We start from the raw sequence: 24,526 nt of genomic DNA, 5'->3' as shown, positions 1-24,526 counted from the left end.
TTCCGGAACTCGTCGTGAAAGGCATTTCCGTTTCCGGCTTTTCTTCGTCGCGAGGCCGGAGTAAACCAAAACAAAAACTTTATGGAGCTTGAGCAAAGGTGATAAATAGATCTGCATTTCTTGCTCCACCCTCAGACTCAGTTTGAAAGATTCACAAGTTCTTACTATTTCCAAAGTAACCGCGAAGCGAACCTTAGGAAGACTAGAACTCGTCCACATAGACCACCCCCGTTCTAGGGATTTGGTCCGGTCCAACCCGTCGCCTTCCGCTCAGCGTGACGTATTTCCGCTTCCGGCCTGTCGCGCAGTTCCGCCATGGCTGCCGAGGAAGCGAGTCGTAGCTCTCCTAGGTCTCGGCGGGAGCCGAAGGGGCGAGCCTCGCGGCAAGACAAGTATTCGGTGCTTTTGCCCACGTACAACGAGCGCGAGAACCTACCGTTCATCGTGTGGCTGCTGGTGAAGAGCTTCTCCGAGAGGTAGCGCGCCGGGCCGCCCTCCCCGAGAAATGAGATAGCTGGCTTTCCGGGCCTGGGTGTCGGCCGTTGGCGGCTGCGCGAGGCGGCCCTGCCTGGCCTCGCTTCGGCCCCCGCGGGAGACCCTGGGGAGGACGCCACCCTGCGAGGAAAGCAAAGGCGGATTCCTCTGCGCTTCTCTGCGTCTTTCGGATTCTTAGTCCCGCCCTTGAGTTTTCTGAAGCACTGATTTATTGTACATTCCCCGACAGCCCTCTGCCCACCTTTTCTTAGGAGGGCTGGCCACCCTTTTTAATGCCTGCGGGTCCGAAAACCTGACCTCGCTTCTCCCTTATCTAGACGATCGGGCTCTGCGGCCGGAGCCGGGACTCTGAGCGAGCCCGCTGTCTCCCGCCCCCGTTCCGAGGGCTTATGTAAGCAGGAGGTTAGGGCCCTGTGGGTTAGGGAGCTGCTGCTGGGCTGGGCAACCCTTCTGGAGAAGGCAGAAGGGCAGACTCATAGGTGGATGTATGATGTGATTGTTTAAAAAAAAAAAAAACTGGGAGGTGTTGGTGTTGACTTTGAAAATGCTCAAACTTTTTTTTTCTGTCTTCAGAAAATCCTGGTATTAGTACGAATTACCTGTTTTGGGGATCATGTATAAATCTTTGACTGATCTTTAGGTATCAGCACATACAAACTTCTCAAATTACAGTGCTTTGAAAATTAGATATTATATAGCTTTTATTTTTCCAACCGAGTCTTCTCAATCGAGAACGAGTTATTTCCAGACTTTTTTTGTTTTTCCTCTTTTGACTTTTGTTTTACAAATGAAAACGGAGACTCTCTACGCCGTATTTGTAGTAAGTGCCCCTTACACATTCCTTCTTTTACTAGTATACCCGAGGTAAAGTGTTCGCGGTGGAATTGCTGAGTCGACGCAGTTGTGCTTAAGATTGGTAATTAATGCCAAATTGCTGTCCAAAAAAATTGTACCGGCTTAGAATTCTGCAACGTTCATCAGAGGGGGCCTTTATCCTCAGGAACCAGCTAGCTTTATTAAACTTACATTGTGGGAAATGCTGATTAGTGAAAAACACTGCTGTTTGATTATAATTATTTGAATCAAATCATTATCTTCACATTCATGGCTTTTCAAAGTTTTTATTCATGGCTTTTAACTTTTTTTTTTTAAGTTATATTTTTATTTCTCAAACTCTTTTCCAAGTTAGAGAAAATGTCATGTAGCTGATCTTGTTCTGGCTTGTTTCATGATTATACGATATTTTCTTTGCTCTGTTCTTTCATGTAGTGCAGTTTATCTTTAGTGATTTCTGGGCGGAGAAGGAGTTTAATAGGGAACAATTTTCTTTTCAGGTGGCAAATTACCTAAAGTCGCTCAGCTTGATTCCTTTAAGCTACCTCTTCCTGAGGTGGTCTTGGTGCTTTGAAGTCGAGGGAAATAATTTTGCTTATGAATGACTCCACTGGTTTATGAAGTATCTCAGCACCACAAATAGAATCAACATCTTAACTTGTTTTGACTTGTAAAGCACACGCCCAGATTTAGTGCCCTGTGGGGAACTGAAGTCGTCTTTACTGTTAGAGAATAAATAAGCTGGGTTTTGCTTTCTTCCAAGTGTGCTGGTGGCTGACTCTTTTTTTTCTAAAAGTATTATAACAGTGAAATGTGTTTTCTGGTGGTTTTTCGTGCATTTGTTTCTCAAAGCAGGACCAGAGGAAACATAATGTTGTGTTATGGGAGTTTATCTGTACTTCCTCTTTCCCCATAAGTTTCCCAGTAAAGTTAGCAAAAAGAATGTCTTCTTTAAAGGGGGTGGTGGAAGGTGTGATGGTGAGCACAGGTACAGCCAAGTATTATGCTGACTTCTTTTTTTAGTGCAAACTATCACGTGAAGTTAATGACAACAATCAGTTCAGTTCAGTCGCTCAGTTGTGTCTGACTCTTTGCAACCCCATGAATCGCAGCATGCCAGGTCTCCCTGTCCATCACCAAATCCCGGAGTTCACTCAAACACACGTCCATCGAGTCCGTGATGCCATTCAGCCATCTCATCCTCTGTCATCCCCTTCTCCTCCTGCCCCCAATCCCTCCCAGCATCAGCGTCTTTTCCAATGAGTCAACTCTTCACATGAGGTGGCCAAAGTACTGGAGTTTCAGCTTTAGCATCAGTCCTTCCAAAGAACACCCAGGACTGATCTCCTCTAGAATGGACTGGTTGGATCTCCTTGCAGTCCAAGGGACTCTCAAGAGTCTTTTCCAACACCAGAGTTCAAAAGCATCAATTCTTCAGTGCTCAGCTTGCTTCATAGTCCAACTCTCACATCCATACATGATCACAGGAAAAACCATAGCCTTGACTAGATGGACCTTTGTTGGCAAAGTAATGTGTCTGCTTTTCAATATGCTATCTAGGTTGGTCATAACTTTACTTCCAAGGAGTAAGCATCTTTTCATTTCATGGCTGCAATCACCATCTGCAGTGATTTTGAAGCGCAAAAAAATAAAGTCTGACACTGTTTCCACTGTTTCCCCATCCATTTCCCATGAAATGATGGGACCAGATGCCATGATCTTTGTTTTCTGAATGTTGAGCTTTAAGCCAACTTTTTCACTCTCCTCTTTCACTTTCATCAAGAGACTTTTTAGCTCCTCTTCACTTTCTGCCATAAGAGTGGTATCATCTGCATATCTGAGGTTATTGATATTTCTCCCGGCAGTCTTGATCCCAGCTTGTGCTTCTTCCAGCCTAGCATTTCTCATGATGTGCTCTGCATAGAAGTTAAATAAGCAGGGTGACAATACACAGCCTTGACGTACTCCTTTTCCTATTTGGCACCAGTCTGTTGTTCCATGTCCAGTTCTAACTGTTGCTTCCTGACCTGCATATAGGTTTCTCAAGAGGCAGGTCAGGTGGTCTGGTATGCCCATCTCTTTCAGAATTTTCCACAGTTGATTGTGATCCACACAGTCAAAGGCTTTAGCATAGTCAATAAAGCAGAAATAGATGTTTTTCTGGAACTCTCTTGAACAATAGAAAGACCTTAATTCAGAAGCAGTGATATCTTTTGTAGTTCTTTGGTTTTTATTTGATAGTGTGGGGTTATGGGTACAGTTGTTTGAAATAGTGGTATCAAAGACTGTCACCATCCTCAAGTGGGGTTTTTTTAAGGGTGAAATAAAATCAGATTCCTGATTATGTTATTTAAATCTGTTGGGGATTAAGTTTAAAAGAATAATCATCCAGAGCTACTCAGCTGACTTGATACCTTTTAAAGGTATTTTTGAAATAAAATTTCCCAAGTGGATAAGTAAAATTTCGTATGATATCCTATCATATATAAATATATGATCACCAGTTTTTTTAATGAAAGAATATGTTTTATGTGTGAGAATTTTAACATCTCAGGATTGTATTGGAGAAGGCAGTGGCACCCCACTCCAGTACTGTTGTCTGGAAAATCACATGGATGGAGGAGCCTGGTAGGCTGTAGTCCATGAGGTCTCTGGGAGTCAGACAGGACTGAGCAACTTCACTTTCACTCTTCACTTTCATGCATTGGAGAAGGAAATGGCAACCTACTCCAGTGTTCTTGCCTGGAGAATCCCAGGGACGGGAGCCTGGTGGGCTGCTGCCTGTGGGGTCACACAGAGTCGGACACGACTGAAGCGACTTAGCAGCAGCAGGACTGTATAGTAGCATTTTCCAGCAGCCGGGCCCAGCAGTAGTTAAGAGTTGCTCTTGCTGGCCCTGGGGCACCTGGCGGGCTTCCCTTGTGGTTCAGCTGGTAAAGAATCTGCCTGCAATGTGGGAGACCTAGGTTCAATCCCTGGAGAAGGGAAAGGCTACCCATTCCAGTATTCTGGCCTAGAGAATTCCATGGACTCTATAGTCCATGGGGTCACAAAGACTCAGACATGACTGAGCGACTTTCACTTACATAGTTTGGAAGTGACATACTGAATATTTGACATTTATTTCAATTGATAATTGGAGTTTTCCTTGGTAATTAACATGGCAATAAATTTCCACTTATATTAGGGAGGTGATAGTGACTTTTAAATTGTTTTTTCATTTCAGACTACTGTCTCCAAGCAATACAAATTTAATTTTTTTTTTATTTTAGTGGCTTCAACTATGAAATTATAATCATAGATGATGGAAGCCCAGATGGAACAAGGGACATTGCTGAGCAGTTGGAGAAGATTTATGGGTCAGACAGAATTGTAAGTCATTTTTCTATCATATCAGTTACCTTTATATGGGGGAAAGATGATAAATAAACAGTGCTTAGAGTCCATCTGTCTAGAAACTGAAAAGACAAAGAGCTCTATATATGCTTGGGATTTATATGCATTTTCATTGTGCTTGAGGTTTTACATACCTTTGGTATGTGGAGTCATTGGTAGATTTACAACAGAACAGTGGGCCTTTGGATGAACTCTTTATGTCTGACTCTGCAAATCAGTTTCCTTGAAGGGCAGAATTAAAGCATGATACTGAATTCAGAAGTATTATGGAACAAGGGACTTCCCTGCTGACTCAGTGGTAAAGAATCCTCCTGCCAGTGCAGGAAGACTTGGGTTTGATCCCTGCATCGGGAAGATCCCCTGGAGAAGAAAATGGCAAGCCACTCGAGTATTCTTGTCTCGAAAATCCCATGGACAGAGGAGCCTCGTGAGCTGCAGTCCGTGGGGTCTCAAAAGAGTTGGACACAACTCAGCAACTAAACAGCAAGTTTTAAAACTAGGTTGCAGTTAGTCATGCGCACCTGGATCTTTCTTGCTCACTTTCTCTAGGCATTCTCGTACTTTCAGTAGAGAACACTGTCTGCAGCTAAAAGCTTGTAGCTGGGAAAGGTGACTGACTGTTTTCATGTGAAACATGATTTTTCAAAGAACCTGGCAGTTATATCTGTAGGATAGTCTTGTGAAATAGACTGACTTTCTGAGTCTTAAACTTTCTCACTGTACCTTGAAGCCTGTTCTACGGGAGTAACTTGGGCATTTTTATTTTTGATCAGTGGTTTGGCTTTATGAATGCTGGGGTAGAATTGTTTAGTTTACTTCAGCCAATTCTTGGGCCAAAAACAGTTAAATCCAGATTTAATTAGAAAACACATTTTAGACAGTATTTTGTAATTTGCATAGACGAGAATTTCTCAGTGTTGCCGCTACTGACCTTAGGACCTGAGGGGTCTTTGCTGTGAGGGACTGTGCTGTATGTTACAGGATGTTCAGCATCAGCCCTGGACTCTACCCACAAGGTGCAGCAGCAGCCCCCGCAGTGCAGCCGCCCCCGCAGTGCAGCAACCAGAAATACCTCTGGGCATCGTCAGACGTCCCTTTGCCAGCAAAATTACCCCCTCATGCCAGAGAGAGCCCATTGCTATAGGCATAAAGAAGTCTCTTGGAGAACGTTTATTGGTACTTGCATTTCAAGAAGTAGCAATTAAGCATCATACAAAGTAGACTCTTGAGTCCACATATTCTTGATTAATCCCAATAATGAAATAATTTCTGTGCAATCAGAGAGGTTAGTTAATGAGAAGAGTTTAAAGGAAATGTGTTACTTTCTCTTTTTTTAAATTTATTTGGCTGTGACAGGTCTTAGTTGAGGTATGCAGGTTCTAGTTCCCAGACCAAGGATTGATCCTGGGCCCCCTGCATTGGAAGGTCAGAGTCCTAGCCATTGGACCATCAGCAAAGTTCCAGGAACTATGTTACGCTTATGTGCAGTGTAAGTCTATCCTGTGCTAGAGCTTCCTTCCATCTTACAGACGTGATTCACAGAACTGTCACACCTCAGTCCTTTCTGAATATTTCCAGATGTACAAGCTTACAGAGGAGATAAAAGCTTAGATTTTCATCCTTTTAGCAGTGACTTTCAATAATGGTTGATTCATATTTTTGGCCAACAGTTCCTCAGTTCTTTTATAGGTTCTGGGCCAACTGCACTGATTCACATAATGCATAGAATATTCGCACTATGTATTTCCATTTAACCTGGAAACATCAGCCTGACAGTGTTTTGAGTCCTTTTGTCTTCGAACCTCAGCCTGAGGTGTCATCGATTGTGCCGGCTGAATTGGCCTCAAATTCTAAAACATGGCTTTCAAAGAAGTCCACTTTCCTCGTCAATCTGATAAAATTTAAAAGGATGAGGGAGAAAATAGCGTTGACTGTCACGATTTCGGTGTGGTGCCAGGGAAATTGCCTACTCATTGTTTTATCACTTTTAGGTCATTTAAGAAAATTACTGGGGGGGGGGGGTGTGTATGTGAGTACCAATAAGAAGCTATGCCAAAGATGGTACTTGCTTGCTTTTTAAGTCACATAAGTATATTCAGTTGGGGGAGGGGGGAATTGAAAAAAAAATTAGGAACCACCTTACAAAACCTCAGATAAAATATTCGTAGATGCTTTGTTAGCTAGCCTTTCAGATTGGCTGGAAGTAATATTTCAGGGGGAAAAAAAGATGGAGCTATTTAATATAAACTTTGTCTGAAAATTACAAATAATAAAGTTATTCTTTGAAAATGAGGGGGTTTTTTTAAGCTAAAACACAGGGTTATAGAAAACCTAAGATAAACTGTAAAGAATTTGAGTTTTCAGTGCAAATACCAGATGAGGTCAGTATTTTGACGGTAACCGTCAAGCACAGAATCAGATAGAACCTGACACATCATTTGGTTTTGTTTAGTGAATTGTAATTATCATAGATTATTGATTGAATGTCTGGTTCTCCTGTATATAAGAGCTCATCAGGTAGGAATGTATTTTATCTATCTTTGTTCCTCCTTTGGACCTACAGCAGCTTGCGTGTAGTTAAAAAGTATAACCTGTTTGAATTAAATTGAAAATACTTTGTTTGGAGGTTTGCAGTCTGAGGCAGTCTGCCTACATAACTGCCCAGTGCCGGGGTGGATAAGAAATACTCAGTGGTGAGTCTTCAACCCTTACCTCAGAAACTTGGTGTCAAACACTGGCATTCTACTTTTCCAGAAATTTAGAGAAAAAAGGAAAAAACTAAATAAGTCAGGGTTTATATGTGGACCAGAACGTGAAGAAAGACTAATTGACAAGCAGTAAGGAGAGAGAAAGGAAATCTTTTAGGAATATAACCTGAAATCATGTGAATGGACCAATAGAGAGTGAGATAAGGTCATCTAAGCATAAATTCATGGGAAATAGATGGGGAAACAGTGTCAGACTTTATTTTTGGGGGCTCCAGAATCACTGCAGATGGTGACTGCAGCCATGAAATTAAAAGACATTTGCTTCTTGGAAGAAAAGTTATGACCAACCTAGATAGTATATTGAAAAGCAGAGACATTATTTTGCCGACTAAGGTCCGTCTAGTCAAGGCTATGGTTTTTCCTGTGGTCATGTATGGATGTGAGAGTTGGACTATGAAGAAGGCTGAGCGCTGAAGAATTGATGCTTTTGAACTGTGGTGTTGGAGAAGACTCTTGAGAGTCCCTTGGACTGCAAGGAGATCCAACCAGTCCATTCTGAAGGAGATCAGCCCTGGGATTTCTTTGGAAGGAATGATGCTAAAGCTGAAGCTCCAGTACTTTGGCCACCTCATGCGAAGAGTTGACTCATTGGAAAAGACTCTGATGCTGGGAGGGATTGGGGGCAGGAGGAGAAGGGGATGACTGAGGATGAGATGGCTGAATGGCATCACTGACTCGATGGACGTGAGTTTGAGTGAACTCCGGGATTTGGTGATGGACAGGGAGGCCTGGCGTGCTGCGATTCATGGGGTCGCAAAGAGTTGGACACGACTGAGCGACTGAACTGAACTGGACTGAAGCATAAAATCAAGATAAGTTGATAGAATATCAACATTTAAAATCAAAGAGGGAATTGAGAAAACAGGTGTGGTTATCAAATATTCCAAAAAGGTATAAGTGAGTTAAATCCTCAGTTTTCTTAGGAAGGAATCAATAGATACTGCTTAAAATGATAAATAATAGACAAAAAAAATACATTGTGTTTTGGTGGGTAGCACCGAGGAGGGGGGCTAGAGTTTAAGATTTTGCCTGGGGGGAGGGGGGAGAGTTGGGTAAAGGAATGTTACTTTTCCTTAAAAGCTCTTAAATTACTTAACTGTTACTAAATGCATTTTTTATTTTGGAAAAAAATGTTACGCATATTGTGCTTTAAGTTCTAATAAATGCAACTGTATTTCTGTTAAAATGAGTGAGCACTTATTCAAAAAAAGTTTTTATTAGATTTTCCATTATTTGTGTTAAAATGCCATTTCTTATCCTTACAGCTTCTAAGGCCACGGGAGAAAAAGTTGGGACTAGGTAAGCAGAACCTCTAACCCCCGCCCCTGCCCATACCTGTTCCTTAACTTGGTAAGATTTCCCATGTGTAGTTTCCCAGTTTGGAACAGGGCCAAAATACAGTGACCCCCTGTGACAATTTTTAATGATCTTAATGACATTTAGCTGGTTTAACTTGAATTTCCTGTGTCAACCAAGGCCCTCTTAGGAAAACAGAAACTATTGTAAGTCTTTCAATATGAGGAATTTAATGTAGAGAATCTGGTTACACCAGTGAAGGAATTGCTGAGAAGCCAAATGGAAGAGTGAGGTTACTCAGAGATTAGTAGCTGCTGGAGGTCACTGCTGCTCCCCCAGGGCTGGAGCAGCGATGGAGGAGCTGGTGTTTTCAGAGCCGGGGACCCAGGCCGCATGCCCGGAGGATCTAGAATGGTAGAGTCAGGGGTACCTGGTGGAAGTGGGAGCCGTGGGGGGAATCTGGTCCATGCTGAGAGGTGGAGTAAGGGGGAGGACTGTTGGACTTTTCCCCTTCTGCTTGAAATCTCCCATCTTCCTGGGTTTCCCAAAGCTGTTTGGAAATCAGTTGACAAGAGAACAAATATAGTACCCTGCGATATATTTAGAACAGAGAAGGGATCTAAGGGCAAACATTTGGACCAGCACACTGCCTTAGCTATAAGTCCTTGAACACTTCTTTAAGTTAAACGTTTTTAAAAGGTATTCATTTAGTTATTTTTCTTAAAGAAAGCTGTTCTGGCTTTACAATGTAAGAGGTTATAGAAAATCTCAAATGAATTCAGTCTCGTTTTGAGATAAAACTTGAATGCCTTTATTTTTGTTGTCGGTCACAGTTGTTTTATGTTGAAAAGTGTTGCTATTATTGAAAAATTGGGGGAGCATGTAGGAAACACAGTACTTGGAAATGGAGTGCTGTCGGAAGATCCTTGATTTCATGGCGTGATCAAATGTTCTGAATATCTGAATCCAGAAGGTTCTTCAAGATTGAAGTAATGTTGAAACTGCCCTGAAAGCCACCAAGAATTATTAACCAATCAGTGGCAATCCAGAAACCTATAGTCAGTCACTTCTTACCAGAAGTCAGAAGAATTCAGCCTTGTTAATAAGCTACTGTGTTGGAGTGGGGCTAGAGAACGCAGGAATCCCATCTCCTGTTCCTGGCCAGTCACCCTTACCTGCCAAGTCCTTGAGGCACTTTTGGGCGTGAGCACGGCTAAGTGATCGCTAGCTGCACCTTTGTCCCAGATGCAGGGCTCTTGTGTACCAGGCTTAAGGTGTGGAAGACACTCCCTGGGTCGCTTTCGCAGGGCAGCGGTGATGGGAAGAGCAGAAGCAGAGAGACAGGTTAGGTGGGGGTCCAGGCATCACAAGGTGGTGCCCAGGACTGAAGTGAGACGACAGTTCGGTGTCAGCTCTAGAGGACTGATGGCTTCTCAGAGATGCTCAGCAGTTTCTTCCCTGTTTAGATGTAGACCTCAGCATTTCCGGTGACTTCTTTTAATGCATACAGATGTTTTCATTTTTAGGAACTGCATATATTCATGGGATGAAACATGCCACAGGCAACTATATAATCATCATGGATGCTGACCTCTCACACCATGTGAGTGGTATGTTTCTTTATTAGCTATTTATTATAGTCTCAGCCTATTTTACTGACCTACTGTTTATTCTTAATTTCAGCCAAAATTTATTCCTGAATTCATTAGGTAGGTATTTCTAATGTTTGAAAGAATTATGATTCAAGTCATTTATCTTATTTTTATTTCTTTACTTCATTTTTCATTCATTAAAATGCTGTTGCTATTTTAAGTTTGCTATCAAAAATAAAACCAGTGTATAGATTTGAGGCATGTGAATATAGTTATAAGACTAAATGAAGAATTTTAGGGGCCCTGAGAGGATTAACTGAGAAATAATCCCTTTATTACCGAATTCTATAAACACTATAGAAAATTTCTATAAACCATCATTAATTTCTATAAATACTGTAGAAAAAAGATGAAAAACACCTTCCCTGTTAAATGGAATTAAACCCTGCATCAAAAGGGTAAAACCCTATGAATAGATGGGGTTTATTTTAGGAATGAATGCCAAAATCAGGAATCTGTCAAAATAATTCATTTATCACATTAACAAAGAAGGCAGTCTGATTAAGTCTATAGATGCTAAAGGGTATGTCATAAAATTCACTATCCATCTCTTCTTAAAGTGTTACTACAGAAATAGAAGGAAACCACTTAACATGCAGAAGACAGCCTAGCCCTGCACCCGAGGCGTCCTACCTGCTTGTTTGTTGCTGCGCCGCATGGCTTGGCCACCCACTCCAGTATTCTTGGAGAGTCCCATAGACAGAGGAGCCTGGCAGGCTCCCGTCCATGGGGGTCACAAGAATTGGACACGACCAAGCCACCCACCACAGCTTGTGGGATCTTGGTTCCCTGACCAGGGCTTGAACCTGGACCCCCAGCAGTGAAAGCGGGAGTCCTAACCACCAGTGGATTTCCCCATGAGACTTTCAGCAAATGATGAGATGCTGAATTAATTTCCAGTAGACTCACCAGTGACTGTAGGTATACCAGATGTCATTGAACACGGAAATTTTAAGTGATGTTGTAACATAAGAATTTAGCATATATCAGTAAAGGGTACAAAATTCTGTTTATTTACAGGTAATGTAAAAACATTTTTAGAAAAACCAAGAGACCATGACACCTTTCAGAAAAAGAACTTGGGAGCTGTTCTGAACGTAAACTAAATAGAAAAACAGAGTCAGATCATGTGACCTGCTTAGAATACTTCCAGGAGGTCCTGTGAACACATGGAGAATCCACATTCCTTTGCTTGCCATTCAAACCACTCTGTGAAGTGGCCCCTGCCTTGCGATCTGAACTCATCCTCTGCCCTCCACTCTGTCTGAAGTGCTGTGTCACAGCTCCTTAATGCCAACGACTTCTCCTTTGATCTCTGCGTAGTCATCTCAAAAATACCTTCTCTGCTTAGATCACCAAAACTACCCCAGAACTCCTCTGACCTGATAGGCAGTGGAACCAGTGGGCTAGAAAACGGGTGAGAGATGCAGTCAGGCCCTGTGTAGAGAAATCCAGACGGCTGATGAAGCTGAGATCCTCACCCTGGGATGTAGTCAGGGAAATGCGCCTGAAGTAACCATGCATTACATGTTTGCTACCCATTAGTTTTTCAAAATTAAAACCTATGAAGCAATACCTCCAGCACAGATAAGATGGTAGAAAATGGACACAAGTGTTGCTGGAAGAAGTGTGAGTTACTGCAGCCTTTTCAGAAAGGAATGTCTTGTGATATCTGTTAGAATTAAAAATACTTAGGAGCTTTCTTTTAGCAATTTTGTTGAAAGCTCAGCAGCTTTTTAAAATTGACACCTAATTTATTTTTTCTACAGGAAGCAAAAGGAGGGTAATTTTGACATTGTCTCTGGAACTCGATACAGAGGAAATGGCGGTGTATATGGCTGGGATTTGAAAAGAAAAATAATCAGGTATATACATTTAGAATATATGCTTATGATTTCTCTTTTAGTGTAACTATTAGAAATATGTTTTTTTTTAACAAGTATTTGGATTAAATGACCATGTGGGGTTTGTGAAATCAGATTGTGACTTCCAAAAAATATTCCCAGGTAGCTACTTACATACAATTTTTCCTATGTTAGAGTATTTTATTTTGGATGCTTTTCACTTGGGGAAAATCTGCATAAACCTTTGAACCTTTCATAGAAAGTATCTAATTCAGCAAAATTTATTCTGTGTGAACCTTCAGCTCTTAAGTGAATTATTCATCTGTTTTTGGACTAAATAACTTTTCAATATATATTTTTCTAATAATTTAAGATACACCATGGTGTCAGCTTTTACTAAGAAACATAAAGTGGTGCAGCTTTGGAGGCAGACTTGGGCTAAACTCCTGACTCTGTCATTTAAATTGCCTGTGTCCCCTTGCATATCTTGCCTTTTCTAAGCTTTATTCTCCTCATGATAAAATGGAAGTAAAACAAGCTGTTTCAGTTTTCTGTTACAGTGTAACAGAGCATCCCAAAGCTTAGTGACTTAAAACAAATTTATCATTTCTCTAAATTCTTTGGTTTGGCTACTGGTTCCTCTGCCGACTTCACCTGGGCTCATTCATGCAGTTTCTTTTGGCTTGAGGGTGAGCTGTGCTGGTATCTCCAAAATGGTCTCATTCATATGTTTAACATATGGCGCTGGTTGTTGACCGGGCCCCCCTCAGTTCTGCTGCGTGTAGCTGCTCACCTGGAAAGCTGGATCAGCTGCTTTACATGGCCTTCTAAGGGCACCATCCAGAAGTACCACAGCTGCAGCTGCAAGCACTCTCGAGTGCTAAGCTCTGGGGCTAACACCACTTTAAATTTTGGTCAAAGCAAGCTCATAATCAAGGGATGGGGAAATAGAATCCCCCTCTTGATGGGGAGACCCACAAAGAATTTTTGACCACATTTAGTCTATCTCACCTAGGTTGTTGGAGAGAGGTGTTTCTATCTCTAAACGATCTACCTAGCTTATTGCTTTTTGTGTAACAACATAACTGTATAAATTCTTACTAATAGTACTTTTTATCAGTCACTCCATTCCTATCAAAGATTCTGTTAGGTTCAGTTTTGCCTCTTAACTGTAAAATTTAAAACATGTAAAAGCCTCAATCTTCAGTGAAATGAAGGGGTTAGATAAATGAGCAGCTTTCGTTCCTTCTGAGGATCAGAATCATGTAGGAGGGAATTATATACACCTGATCCCTACTCATCCTCCCGGCCTTTCTTGTGCATACACACATTGGAGACCGTTTGAATGGATCTCCAGGGATGGTGCAAAAGCCTCAGTAGTTTTCACAGGTTCCCAAAGGATTGTGTTGTGCAGCCACGGTTGAGACCAGCAAGTCAGTGAGATCCCTGACTCAGGCCTCTCTGAATTTGGTCATTAAAACTAATATTTAAAGTCAGGGATTCCCAGTGAGAGACAGTCTATAACTTTTGGTTGGATCATTTAGTTGTATTGAGTTGTATCCATCATCATGACTTCTTAATGTCTTCACTGACTTTATAGTAAAAACTGCCGAGAAAGGTTGTGTATCACTTGCTCAAGGTCTCATTTTTATGGGCCAGAACCGGAATTTGAACCCAAGTCTGTGACTCCAGCTGTATTTTGATTGTTGTTCAGTCATGTCCAACTCTTCGGGACCCCATGGACTTGCAGCATTTTGGTTAATACCCCAATTTTAGAATGCATTACCTTGAATAGATATATAGATATATACATGCACAGGCACACACACACATAAATACATAGACTCTCACACTCCTTGGGTCAGATTCATTTTGTGGGATAAATTATGTCTTGGAATTTTTTTGTAACGACCAGAAGCAAATTGAAGGGGGGGAGTATGTTTTTGTTAGCCATTATCCCAACTATATCCCTAGCCATGTATTTTATATGAAATAGGCTCTCCTGAGGAGCACCTTGATGGTGCCCCTGGCCTTGGAGAGAAACTTTTTTCCACGCTGCTTCCCTGCCACCTTCCCTCCCTCCAGAACAACTAGTTTTCTGAATCTGAGCACACTAAAACAGCTGCAGTACCAAAGTCATTTTTTCCAAATGTACTTTACATCTTTTTGAAATGTTAATAATAGCTATTTGTCAGTAATACCTTATAATTGATTGATACTTAGTTGTGCTTGAAGCATAGATCCTAAAGTCATTGTTATGGGCTGAATGTTTCCGAATTCCTGTGTGCCTTGCCCTGGGAGTGTTGGTGTTCAGAAATGGGGTTTGGGGGAGGTAAGTGGGTTTAGATGAGGTCCTGCATGTGGGTGGGGGACTGTTGGTGGAATTAGTGCCCTTTCAAGAAGAAAGCAGGAAAGCCTGGCGCTTCCTCACCCCCACCCTGAGCCCCTCCACCCTCCATGTGAGCACGCACCAAGGCGGCACCATTTGGAGGCTCGGAATAGGATCCTCACCAGGAGCCAAGTGTACAGCACCTTCATCTTGGGCTTTTCAGCCTCCAGAACTGTGAGAATTGAGTGTGTGTTGTTTAAGTCGCCCAGTCTGGGTTGCAGAAGCCCAAGCAGAGTGGACAGTCTCAGAGTGGAACCTGTGGTCAGTTTTCCAGAAATGGCCAAAACCCTTTCCCACCTTCACCCTTTAATAAAAAATACCATTTTAATGCAAACTGAGGTTGGAAAAGCCCTCCCTTGGTGATTTGAATCTGAAAAAGAAGCTTGAAATCCCTGATAGATCACTTTTCCTGTCTTGACAGATGTTTGTAATCCTAAATTATGACTGTTGGCAAATATGGGAGTGGAGTTAAAAATCTATTACCATTCTTACCTAGTGTTTGAAAAATGATTGTTTTATAGGTCATCTCCACATGTCACATTCCAAGAATACAAAATACCTATTTTCTGGAAAAATGAGAACTATCAGATCTCCTTTCACTGACAAACCCTTGCTTTGTTCCACAGAGTTAACATTTTTGTTGCATTTTTGAAATTAGTATAGCATTTTTAGCACTCTGCACTTGGCTGTATTTCTTTCGTGTAGAAACTGTTATTTTATAAAGAAAACCTTTTCTTTGACAGCCGTGTGGCCAATTTTATAACTCAGATTTTGCTGCGACCAGGAGCATCTGATTTAACAGGAAGTTTCAGGTACCGTGAAAACTTGTAACTGTATATTTTCTACTATTTACAATTTCTTGCCTAAATCTCTTGCTTTAGAATGACTTATTTAAAGAAACCCTTTTCATTCCTACCTCATTTTTGTTCTGGAACACTAAAAAAGGCAGATTGAAGTTCTTAGAGGTGCTAATGAAGCCTAAACATCTTCTTAAGGGAAAATACTGTACTTTTTAAAGAGCAGGAATGACAGGTCGGTGTGCTTGAAGTCAGCATCACCGCTCAGCCCTTGAGGGGCCTGAGGTGACCACTAACTGCTCAGTCAGAGCATAACTTCTTGTCTAAATGGTGCAAAGCCTCCTGCTAGGTCCTTGGGATTTTTAAATTTGTGCTTGTTTCTTGGTGTTTTTGTAATTTTAGACCTGATACAGTAGTTTACTTTGTATGACGATGCCAAATGACTGCCAGAATTTTTTTTAATCTCTGAAACTAAAATGTTTCCTCACCTGCTTTAAGGTCCAGACTCCATGCATTAGTTAATACATTGTATTAGCTGGTATATGCTTCTATCCATTAAATGTTGATTCTTTTCACCTTTGATAGAACACACGTGTGCATGCTCAGTCGCGTCAGTCGTGTCCGACCCCTTGCGACCCTATGGGACATAGCCCACCAGGCTCCTCTGTCCACGGGATTCTCTAGGCAAGAATACTGGAGTGGGTTACCATGCCCTCTTCCAGAGATCTTCCCGACCCAGGGATCGAACCCGCATCTCCTGCATTGGGAAGCTGGTTCTTTCCCATTAGTGCCACCTGGGAAGCCCTTGTTAAAACATACAGATACAGAAATTAGGAGCCTGCTGTTGAAGGTAATGAGTACTTCTAATGCAGCTGTAAGTCTGTTGGATAGCAGTTCAGAGACAGTGAGAGAGAGGCAGAAGTGAAGAGAGGAGCCGTCACAAATTAGAGGTCAGATAATGAAAATTAAACCTCTCTAGAGTTAAGATGTAAGTTGTTCTGAAAGCAGTTTGGTGTATGAAAGATAGCTACAGACCCATACATACATCCTTCAGTTCCACACTTTGAGGCAGATGAATATATGAAGCCCACATGTGTTATCATGATTTTGAATGAAGACCCAGGGTAGCTTCATCAGTTGTGGAGATGGGGACTTTGCTTTGGGGCCTAGTTCCCCTAGTTACTTCATCCCCTAGTCCTTCTCTCATAGCTTTCTCAAAAACTACAAAAAAAAAACACGGTAGAAATTGCTGCCTTTGTATACACTGAGTCTCAGGGGGGAATTGTTTTTTCGCCACAGTGACTCTGAAAACAGAGTCCGTGAAGAAGATTGAGTTCACCCATAGGCTTTCCCCGCTCCTGTCTCTCTTGGAAACCTGATGAGCTTTGCCTTTGGCCTGCAGTCCATCTAAAGTTAGGCTGTGCATTCACCCATCGTAACTGATTGACTGTGACCTCCGTTACTGAGAGCTGATTACTGCCTCAATCTTGTGATCCCTACTTCCTGTCTCTAACTTAACCAGGCTCAACCTAGAGGGACTTAGTTTCTCCCAGGAATTTAGATCTCAGGAAATAGAAACTTCACAGACACTTCGAGGAAACACCTGACAGTCGCTGCTTCCTTGCCTCGAGTCTGTATTATGCTTCGTTACCTATCACCTCTGTTGTCCCAGTAATTGAAACAGTTTCTTCCTTTTTGACTTTAAAAGTAAATTTCAAGAAAAAGTTTGAAACTACAAACAATGGGTGGTTTTGCTCCACATGATTCACTTCACCATATTTTAATAATTTCTAATAGTGTGATAGGAAGATAACTCTTTAAATACTAAGAATTCATTTTTACAATTGTCCTAAATTATTTACCGAATATTTTTATGGCCTTTCCAGTTCAGGACGAATGTATCATACTTAGCAACTGTGAGAACTTTTCTGTAGACAAATGGCCAATGAAAGTTAAGTTTTTATAAATACCAGTGAACTTTTGGAAAGGTCAGGGTACATGTAGGCATGTATATTTATCCAGGTGTTCATATACATTTTAATTTCTTACAGGTTATACAGAAAAGAAGTTTTACAGAAATTAATAGGAAAATGTATTTCTAAAGGCTACGTCTTCCAGATGGAGATGATTGTTCGAGCAAGACAGCTGAATTATACTATTGGTGAGGTATGTAAATAATGTCAATTCCTCATAAAGAAACAAAGTTTAGACTTTATAATAAAATGTTAATTTTCATAAACTACTAAGTAAATGTGGAAGGCTTCCAGGTGTCCATGCAAAAGAGTGAAAGTTCACATTCTTTTAAACTTAATATATTTGACATAGCAAGATCTAAAGCTTGACAGAAGGCAGTGTTCCCTTTTAAATAAATAAAAGTGACCGGTATGTTCATCCTTGCCTTTTTTTCTGGCCACTCAGCATTATGGGATGAGTCTGTCTTCTGCTTTTCCCCTTGTCTTGGCCATCAGCCACTCTACTTTAGGTAAAAGTGAATGGTGAGGGACTTCCCTGGTGGTCCGGTGGCTAAGACTCCCCATTTCCATTGCAGGGTGCCCAAGTTTGATCCCTGGTAGGGGTACTAAGATCCCACATGCCATGTGGCCAAAATTAATTAATTTTTCCTAAAAAAATGCATGGTGAATCCCTTTTGCCCAACAGTCTATGAGTAAATGAAAAGGGCAGGAATTGGAGGAGCAGTTTAATACTCTTACTCAGAGCAAGAAAATAGCTAACTGGAATGCTACTGCTCTTGTGGAAGTTGTAAGATTTTTAGCTTAGTGCTAAAATAGCTAAAACAGCTAAACTTCATGGTGGAGAAGGGGGTGGCATCCCACTCCAGGATTCCTGCCTGGGAAATCCTATGGACAGAGGAGTGTGGTGGGCCAGAGTCCATGGGCCGCAGAGTCGGGCAGGACTGAGCAACTAACACTAAACTTGATGGACTACTGGAAAAAATTCAGGTCGTTTTACTTTTGGAGGATAATTTTTCCTTGAAGCTTGAGTAAACAACTTAATATTCAGGATCAGTGCCTTTTCAAAACAGTAGATTTGGTTCATATGACCTATTTAAAGATAATAAAATGCATGTTATGTTTAATTTTGAAGACTTGGAGGTGCAGGGGGTTACTGTAAGAATCCCATAATTTGCACTTACCTTGAAGGACTTGCTAGCAGAGGAACAATCTTGTTTCTGTTGTATGAGTAACTGTTGTATGCGTGCTATACTTCTTTTCTCATATTCTTGAAGACTCACTTAATGTATATTCTTTTAACTAGGTTCCAATATCATTTGTGGATCGTGTTTATGGTGAATCCAAGTTGGGAGGAAATGAAATAGTCTCTTTCTTGAAAGGATTACTGACTCTTTTTGCTACTACATAAAAGAAAGTTATTCATTTATACTTAATCATGTTCAATTCAGTGTAAACATGGAAAAAGCCTGGTTGCTGATTTTTATAAAATGTACTCTTAGAACATAAATCATAAGGTAAGGCAAGTCTATTTTCTGGAGAAACTCCATTTTATATGTCAAATTAAAATGAGCAGTGTTCTCGGTTTTCGTTTACATTTTGTTGTATTAAGACCTATAAATAAAGGTATATGGAATTTCTGCATAAAAATACTGCTGCTTTCATTAAAGTATACAAATGCAGGATTTCTTACCTGGGGAAGATTTTGAAAAAGACTGGATTCATACCTAATAACACGTCAGAAGTAAGATGAGTGCTAATCATATTCATGAAATGAATACATACATATGGCTATTTCTGTATGAACTGAAAAATACACACCTTTCCTGCTATTTTAAAGTGTACCCCAAATTTCTTAAACCAGATAATACATTTAGAGCACAAGTTGAATTTGGTCTTTGTAGCTGTTTGACTTGATAGAGCATTTCACGTGTCGGAGCAACAAGTCTGTTTAAAATACATACCATGCATTGGAAGCAACAGCATTTTACTGCATAGTTGTTTTTTTCTCTTCTGGGCACAAAGGTCTTTCAGTAAAGAAAAACATTGATGACATTAAGGCATAAATCTAGCTGCTGTAATAATTTTTATTTTTTGGCCAGGCCTTGAGGCCTGTGGGATCCTACTTCCCCAACTAGGGCTTGAACCGGAGTCCCGGGCAGTGAAAGCACCACGTCCTAACCACTGAACTGCCAGGGAATTACCACCTATAGTAATTTTTAAACAACTGTTTTTTCCTCTCAAAATAATTTGTTTTCATGTTATTTCAGGACCCTTAACAAAGCATACATAATATGAGTGAATCCCCTAGATGTCTTCTTTTGAGAAAACTGTTCTGCAAATTAAAAGGTGGTTCAGTAAAGCCAGCACAGATAACTCTGTTTACCCATTTTAAGAAGGTATTGCAAATAAGATCAGTTTCCAATTATAACATAGCTTTTAGATCATGTAGTATCTTTTAAAATTTTGAGTGAGACATACTTTGAGCAAATAAGCTTAAAATCAAGATAACTTTTCCTTTACAAGTAAAAGGGAGAGGCGTCTCTAAATAAACATGTTTAGTGGACAGTATTTCTCTGACTACATTGTCCTAGTTTAATTTGGCTGCTAAAGTAATTTAAAATCTGATTTTTCTATTTGCATTCCCAACAGATCTTACCAGAAATGAATACCAGGGTATACCACCTTTGGTGTCATTTTGAACATCACCTGTTCCTGTGGTTGAATTCATAGGATATGCTCTAATAAGGGCCAGTACTGTTCTGTCTCCCTTTTGTGCGGAGCCCACCATGGACCCCTCTCCTTGGGGAAATGACTTCTCTCATCACTGATAACAACTAGAAAATCTATCATCACTGATGTAAAATTAGCTTTACGCTAACAGAAATAATTTTTTGTATGCTTTCTTTTTCATCTAAAACCAAAGTTAAATCTTTATTGTCAGCTATGTGGAGCAGAGATTAAATAACCACCTCAGAGAACTCACTACTAAAGTATTGCCTTCTCAGATGTCACTGGCGTAGGTTAGGTACCTTTTGCCTTTTTTAGTCTTTTGATTCTTATTCCTACAATCATTCCAGCAGTATCACTGTTGGAATTTACAGTAAAGTATTTGGGCAGTGAAAACTTTCACCATTTGGAAGTTATTAGAAAAAAATCTGGACTATTCAGATGCATTTTTGTACTAAGTCTAGTGACTTAAACACTGGAAAATCTATTTAAACATTTACATGTGAATCCAGCATCCCTTTTTACTTCGTAAATGGGGCCAAGGATGAAATCCAGATGTTCTCCCTTTGTATTGGTATTACCTCTGTATGAATCTAAGTATGGTATCTAAAAAAACTAAGTTATTTTGCTTATTTCATATTAGTTGTTGCTAGTGTCTTCTGCAACATGTAATTAGATTCGTCATCTTTGTCTCTAAAATCAAACTGTTTTCAGTGTCCCCCCCCCTTTTTTTCTACAACTTTTTCCAGCTATTGTTTTCCCATGAAGTACTGATTTGGCTTTTGAAGATATATTTTATCACAATTTCAGAAATGAATGGAATACTGAGTTGGATGAAACAGCTTGTTAAACCTGCTAACTGAAGCCTTAGACAGTAAGCCCTATGTAACCATAATTTGTACTGTTTTCAATTAAGTCAGCTTCTTTGGGGATGTTACCTATTGTTTGAACCTTAACTTGAAATTTAGAGAAACAGCAAAGTAAGTATAAAGATGTACCGAGCACATCTTAACGGGTTTGGTTAATTCTCCACAATAGACTTTATTGTTCAGTATGTTTAGCCAATGATAGACACTCAACTATAAAAGATGGGTTCAAGAATGTTGAGATGATGTGTTGGCTGGGGTTGACCTAACTCTTCAAAGCCCTCCGTTACGTCCTGTGCTATCCAAATTGTGGGAGCACTTAAAGTGACTGTCTTTGGGGCTATTCTGTGGTTTTCAAGGATCTTATGGAGGCCCACTGGCAACATCGTTTCTCATCCTTGGCTCACTAGTCCTCAAAAAACTAGGGATCCCATTTGTTTTCTTCAGGCCAAAGAGACGAGCCCATCTCTGATTTGGAAGAATGCCCTGTCCCCGGGTAACAGCTGGCCTTCTGTAAAACGCAGGCCTGTCCACTGAATAGCCCACCCCACCCCCAAGGGGTCAAGCACCCATGAGTTGGTTTGCACCTCAGGTCGGTGTGTGAAGCACGAGGCCCTCACGCCTCCTTTAAGGCAGGAAGTGTCGGGCATGGCCGGCCAGGTGTCCTGGGCTTCCTTCTCCTGAGCCCGGGAGCGCGGGCTTCCCAGCACGTGGAGCCGCGGGGCTGCCCACACGCCCCTCCCGCCAGATGTAGTCCAGGCCCAGCCGGGCCCGCGCAGGGATCCCCAGCACGGCCACCTGACTGAGTGCAGGGCGTGCTGCGGCCCGCTGCTGGTACCTCCGCCGTCGGCGCTGTGACCAGAGGAAGGCGCCCGCCGTGCACAAGGGCCATGGAAGCGCACTGCGGCCATTATCCGCGGCGCCTCCTAGTGGGTCAATGGCAAATCCTTCTGGTTCTCGCGAGAGCTCCCCCTCAGTGGGGATTATATAATTTCCCTTAGGCGGGGATAGGGGTGCTGATGCTACCCTCCCTCAGAAAAAGTTAAGTGCAGGCACACATGGAAGTGAGAGTTGTCTTTGGGGGGCATGGGGAGAAGGGGTATTGGCCCCCATTGCCCCCCCCCTACTTAGCTGGACAATGAGTCCTCTTATGCTAATGAGGTGCTTACGTCACTTCCGCTCTTTCTCGGCCGCCATTTTGGCTAGGGCAGGTTCGGGGAGTCGCTCCGAGGCGCTTGTATTGTCTGCCGAGGGGAGACGCGGGACCAGCCCCCTCCCCCGCCCGTTGCCGCCGCCGCCTCCGCCGGCCCGGTCTCCCCTCCGCCGCCCGCCGGGATCCATGAACTGAACTCCCGCCCCCCCCCCCCGGCCGCCGCCATCTTGTGCCCCCTCCCCTTCCCGCAGGCAGCGCTAAGGGGGATTTTGGCGTCTCCTCAGACACAGCTCCCTCTCTCGGTCCCCGCTGCTGAGGAGCGAGAGGAGCGCGGCCGCCGCCGCCGCCCGCCTGCCCGCGCCGGTGAAGCCGCCTCTCCCACACCCTCCGTCTCCTCCCTCCGCCCCTCCTTTGTCTGCACCGCTCGACGACGCTGCCGCCGCCGCCGCCCGCGCGGGGACTGGAGGGATCCGCTCGCGCCGCCGCCGCCGCCCGCCGCTCTGCTGCGCCCGCCGCGCCCCCCGGCAGCAGCCGCGGCCGCGGCGCGAGCCGGAGCCCACCGAGGCCGCCGAGCCGGAGCGCGACGAGGCCCCGGGCGCGCCCTCGCCGCCGCCAGCGCCGTGCCGCCGCCATCCGCCCGCCGCCGCCGCCGCCGCCGCCCGGCCCCCGAGCACGCCGGCCCCGCGCGCGCCTCGAGGCCGAGTCAAGGTAAGCCCGGCGGCCGCCGCGCGCGCGGACCCGCGGCCGCCCCGGCCCCCGACCCTCGGCCCGCGCGGCTCCCGCCCGCCGGCCCCGCCGGCGCATTGTTGTTGGGACCGCACGCGCTCCCTCTGCGCACTCCGGTGCCGACGGAGCGCCCGCCCCGGCGCGGACCGCTACCCGGGCTCTGCTCCGGGGTCCGGGCGCCTCCTCCTGCAGCCCGACCCCTCTTCCCCGCCCCGCGAGCTCGCGGAGGCCGGCAGCCGCCCCGACCGCCAGAGCTTTTGCCGCTAGTGGCATCTCCCTCCACCCCGCCCCCAGCGAGAACCGAGCTGCTCCCATCCTTGGAACCAATCCCTCTCTCCCGCCCCCCCCCCCGCCCCAGACGAACCCCCCACGCACACCCCCATCCCTGGGACGAGCCTTCTGCTGGGTCTCCCCACCTTTAGCTGGGGGAGGGGGGACAGGTTGGGGGGGTGGGGAGCATGCAGGGCACGAAGTGAAAGTCTTTGCCTCCCCTGTGCGGTCCTTCCTCCCCAACATGCCAGCTCCCTTCTATCCTGACCACGGAGTCCTCCACAACCCCTTTTTCTCAGTCGCAGCTGCCTGGTCAGCACGACCTCTTGCGAGCATTCTGAGCCCCAACTTTGCAGTAAGATGGTGAAAAATGGAAATCCAGAAAGCTGCGAGTTTGGTTTGGGTTTTTTGGTTTTTTAGTGCAATGAATGGGGAATAGTTCTTTGAGCACCCATTTATTCACATCTTCTCTTCCTCTGGATTGCCTCCCTGCCCTCCCCTCCCCCCAAATCTGGATGCCTGTCTGCTGGAAAAGGCGCGATTACCTCTCTTCCTCTTCTTCCCCAGTCCAGGCGCTAAGACCTAATATTCTTTTCAGCCACACACATACCACACTAAGTCTTCTTGATGTTCTTGCATTCCTCCGTTCCTCTGGACAGTTCTTGCAATAACCCCATTTCTCAGACAAAGGCTTAGGAGGGAAAAAGAACCAAACTGTTTCCTGTGTTTGCCATTTTAATACTGTCCATCCCCACAGACCCAAGCCCTTTCCCTGATACTTCTTTTGCCAATGTCTTGAACCTTCAAAATGAAAGGGAAAAAAAGAAAATCTCCAGGGTAGCTTGATAGAGTTTCTTTATAAATCTGCATTGTTGCTTCTGGTTTATGGCCATGAAGAAAATACCAGCCCCCACCCAAAATGCACCGCAGCCAAGTCGGCTAAAGGCGATGAGTGTTGGAGTCAGTAGGGGGCGCATTCCCTGCACTGGGTAAGGCTGCAGAGGGGGGAAGGGCCCCAGAGCTAGAACAGGATGTGCTTCACAGCGCCTTCTACAGACCATGGGAAAATGGACCCAGCAAGACTCTCTGACACTCTTAGTTGGTGAGCTGACAGCAACATGGTGAAGGATCAAGTGAGTCAAGAGCAGTGATTTTCTTTCTTTTAAAGAATCCACCCTGCACTTTAGAAGTTTTCTCTTTCGACTTTTTCAAAGTGTTGACCCTTAGACAATCCACATTTGTTCTTGACGAATCACCTTGGCACATCCTTGGTACACAGATTCCCCCTTCTCTGGAATTCTTCCGCCTTAAGCTTTGAATGTGTCGCCATATCTTTCCAA

General features: G+C 43.4%; 1 protein-coding gene across 2 annotated transcripts; it reads left to right on the top strand.

Moving 5' to 3' along the window:
* The first annotated feature begins 315 nt into the window (after positions 1 to 315).
* On the top strand, positions 316 to 20,144 carry DPM1 (dolichyl-phosphate mannosyltransferase subunit 1, catalytic). Of its 2 annotated transcripts, none has more exons than XM_068987411.1 (10): positions 316 to 476; positions 4,602 to 4,701; positions 8,759 to 8,792; positions 10,316 to 10,392; positions 10,473 to 10,498; positions 12,211 to 12,306; positions 15,418 to 15,486; positions 17,523 to 17,632; positions 18,748 to 18,958; positions 20,094 to 20,144. In XM_068987411.1, the coding sequence occupies exons 1-9, from the start codon at positions 316 to 318 to the stop codon at positions 18,780 to 18,782; spliced, it is 708 nt and encodes a 235-aa protein (XP_068843512.1). In that variant the 3' UTR covers positions 18,783 to 18,958; positions 20,094 to 20,144. The 2 variants fall into 2 exon arrangements, with proteins under 2 accessions (XP_068843512.1, XP_068843511.1); XM_068987410.1 differs by having other exon boundaries at positions 17,523 to 17,637.
* The last annotated feature ends 4,382 nt before the right edge of the window (positions 20,145 to 24,526 follow it).

Source organism: Capricornis sumatraensis, chromosome 15 (assembly GCF_032405125.1).
Source record: "Capricornis sumatraensis isolate serow.1 chromosome 15, serow.2, whole genome shotgun sequence".
Taxonomy (NCBI): Eukaryota; Metazoa; Chordata; class Mammalia; order Artiodactyla; family Bovidae; genus Capricornis; species Capricornis sumatraensis.
The sequence above is the reverse complement of the archived record's forward strand: the minus strand, read 5'-3'. Positions and strand labels throughout refer to the sequence as shown.

Coding starts and splice junctions, on each gene's coding strand:
- DPM1 (XM_068987410.1), top strand. CDS start 316: ATGGCTGCCGAGGAAGCGAGTCGTAGCTCTCCTAGGTCTCGGCGGGAG. Junction 477..4,601: donor GTGAAGAGCTTCTCCGAGAG/GTAGCGCGCCGG, acceptor TTTTTATTTTAG/TGGCTTCAACTATGAAATTA. Junction 4,702..8,758: donor TTTATGGGTCAGACAGAATT/GTAAGTCATTTT, acceptor TTATCCTTACAG/CTTCTAAGGCCACGGGAGAA.